The sequence below is a fragment of the Chaetura pelagica genome, unplaced genomic scaffold, assembly GCF_000747805.2.
Source record: "Chaetura pelagica isolate M959 unplaced genomic scaffold, ChaPel_1.0 scaffold630, whole genome shotgun sequence".
In the NCBI taxonomy this organism is placed as follows: Eukaryota; Metazoa; Chordata; class Aves; order Apodiformes; family Apodidae; genus Chaetura; species Chaetura pelagica.
Window position 1 is genome coordinate 189,165 of NW_009951855.1, and position 2,522 is coordinate 191,686.

Below are 2,522 nucleotides of genomic sequence, written 5' to 3' on the forward strand. Positions count from 1 at the left end.
ACCAAGGGCGAGACGCTGACATAGGCCGGGGGCGGCCCCGGGCCCCCCGCCCCGCCGAAGCACCGCCCCGCACCCTGCTCGGGACCTGCCACCACCGCCGCCGCTTGTGTTGCCAATAAACCGCTGTGCTCCTGCCCTGCCTGCTCTCTGCCTGCCTGCCGGTGGCCGGGCCACGGATTGCCTGTCTCCCTGCCACCGTCTTGGATGTTCAGAACAGGCCCTTCACCTGCCTGGCCCACGGGGTTCAGGCCCGCCTTTCTCCTCACACATGGGGGCTGTAATGGGAGGGAACACACTCCAAGGGCTGCAGGCCTGGCTGCTGTTAGCTCCAGGAGGCACCTGACCGGCCTGGCTCAACCTTCAAGGTGCTTTGTGCTCCTTCTGGGGCCACAGCAGGAAATCTGGTGATCCTAGTGCTTTGGAGGGTGTCTCAGCCTGTACATGTGCACACTTTCAGGGCTAGGTAGGGACAGCAGACTTGCCTATCATGGTGCACATGCCACAGGAGAGTGCCCTTTGCTGGTGCCTAGGAAGAGGTGCTTATCCTCTCTAGGAAGGCAAGCAGCAAGGAGAAGGAAATCTCTCTTCCCATCACTTGTCTGTTTATCTCAGTTTTTCAGTGGACATTTCCAGTTGCAAATTTATTACTTGTATTTAGTGTTTGTTGGGGAGTCCCTGGAGTTGGTATCAGTAAAGGTCCTCTTGTTTCCCAACAGGTTTAAATGTCTTGGTATTCTCTTAAGTGGAAGCTCTTTTTGATTATGGCAATGTGATGACGGCAGTGTTTACTGGGCACTTAATGTTCTTCATATTTTTGAGCCTGGCAAGTCTGACATCACCTGGTTGCTCCTCAAAGCAGGTCCTCATAGGCTCACAGTTTTGTTCTCCAGAGGAACCTCTGTGTTTTTTATTGTTTGATTAAGTGTTCCTCCAGTCTTTTCCTCAGTTCACCTAGCTAGTTATGCTTTACTGTCAGGTTGGGCTGCACATCTAGGAGGCTTGGCTGCTTCTAGTGCATAGTCCCAGGGGAAATAAATGTTTTGTACCAACAGTGCGGAGCTTTCAGTGGAGTGGAGTAGCCTTGGATCATTGTGCTTTTGTGCGGGGGTGGTACTGCATGATGAGAGATGGTGCTGTCATACAAGATTAGTAGGTAGAGGGAAAGCACCTATTTCCTGAGATACAGTTGCTCTGTGTGGCCCAAGTGCACCAAAAGTACACCCATGACCCATGTACTGCTTGTTCTGGGTGTGCTGGAATGGAGTGCTGAGATCTTCAGCCTCGGAGATAATACTTGTGTGGACAGAGTCCTGAACAGCTCGATCTGACTTTGTTAGCCCTGGTTTGAGAGGGGACCAGAAGTCCCTGCCTGAATTATCCTCTAAGATTCCTCTGCCAAAGACTGAATGAGAGATGGGTACTGCAGGCATTCCTCAGGCTGACCTGTGTCTCTCTTGGATCTCCTGCTGGTCTCCTGGCAGGCTGTTGTAATGGGTAATGGTTCTTCATTTTTCCTTTGACCCCAGGATTTCTCACAGGAGTAGGTATTGCCACACAGTGTAGCCAAAGCAATTTTCGTGAAGGGATCCATCTTCTGGAGGGTAGTGTTCCTCCCAGGATGTGTGCTCTTGCAGAGTTCACCCTGTGGGATCAGCCTGTCTGGTTCATCTTCCAGTGGGAATGATTTGCCACTTGCTGAGGTACGGAGTTCTGCCCTTTTTCTTTCCCTTTCAGGGAGTATCAGCCCAAGGGCTCTGCAAGACCAGGGTTTCTGGTTTGGATGCTGCAACAGCACCATTACAGGCCATCTCTTGGAGCTAGAGAAGCGCTATGGTCCTCTGCTTGATACAGCCTCTTCCAGCAGCTGCTGTGATGTGCAGCCTTATAGTAAATGGAGCTTTGATATAGTTGAAGCATTTGAATTGTTTCAAACACTGAGGAATTCTGCTTGCCTTTTTTTCTCATACTGTATCTTTTTTGGGAAATGATGCCTCAGGAGCCCACATTAAACTTTTCTGGAGTGGATTTGTGTGTTCTAAGTTGGGTGATAATGACTTACGTGCCACGTTAGTAGCACTGTTCTCCCCATAGCAGAGTTAATGTAGCAGGAGGTGAAAGTGGGCTCTCTGTCCTCAAAGCATGCTTGTCCTGACAGCTGGGTGCTCAGGCACCCTTGCAGCTCTGGTTACTGGTAACTTTTGGTCGTTTTGAGACCTTTTCCCAGGGCCTGAACTGGAGAGCAGCTTATTCTGAAGCCTTTTTATGAAGGTGCCAGGAAGGAGCAGTTTCATTAGAGCCTGAGCCATATCTGTAGGTTGAGAAAGGTCTGCACTTTCAAAGGGTGAATAGTGGGCTTTTAGTCCATGCTACCTCCATGACAGGCAGCCGGACCATATGGAGTTCTTGAAGCAATCCCACAGCCCTTGTTTGTGTTAACAGTTCCGAGGTTTGCAGATAGCCCAAACCATGGCCCTGGCCCCTGTCCACCACCTCTTCCTTGTTATCCTCATCCTGGTAGCCCT

General features: G+C 50.8%; 1 protein-coding gene across 1 annotated transcript in view; it reads left to right on the plus strand.

The window, feature by feature from the left end:
* The window catches only part of FANCD2 (Fanconi anemia, complementation group D2), a 38,016-nt gene extending 37,294 nt beyond the window's left edge, over positions 1 to 722 (plus strand). Inside the window, exon 45 of the mRNA XM_009993479.1 lies at positions 717 to 722. Within this exon, the coding sequence (XP_009991781.1) occupies positions 717 to 722 (6 nt within the window). The remainder of the gene's footprint in view (positions 1 to 716) is intronic.
* The last annotated feature ends 1,800 nt before the right edge of the window (positions 723 to 2,522 follow it).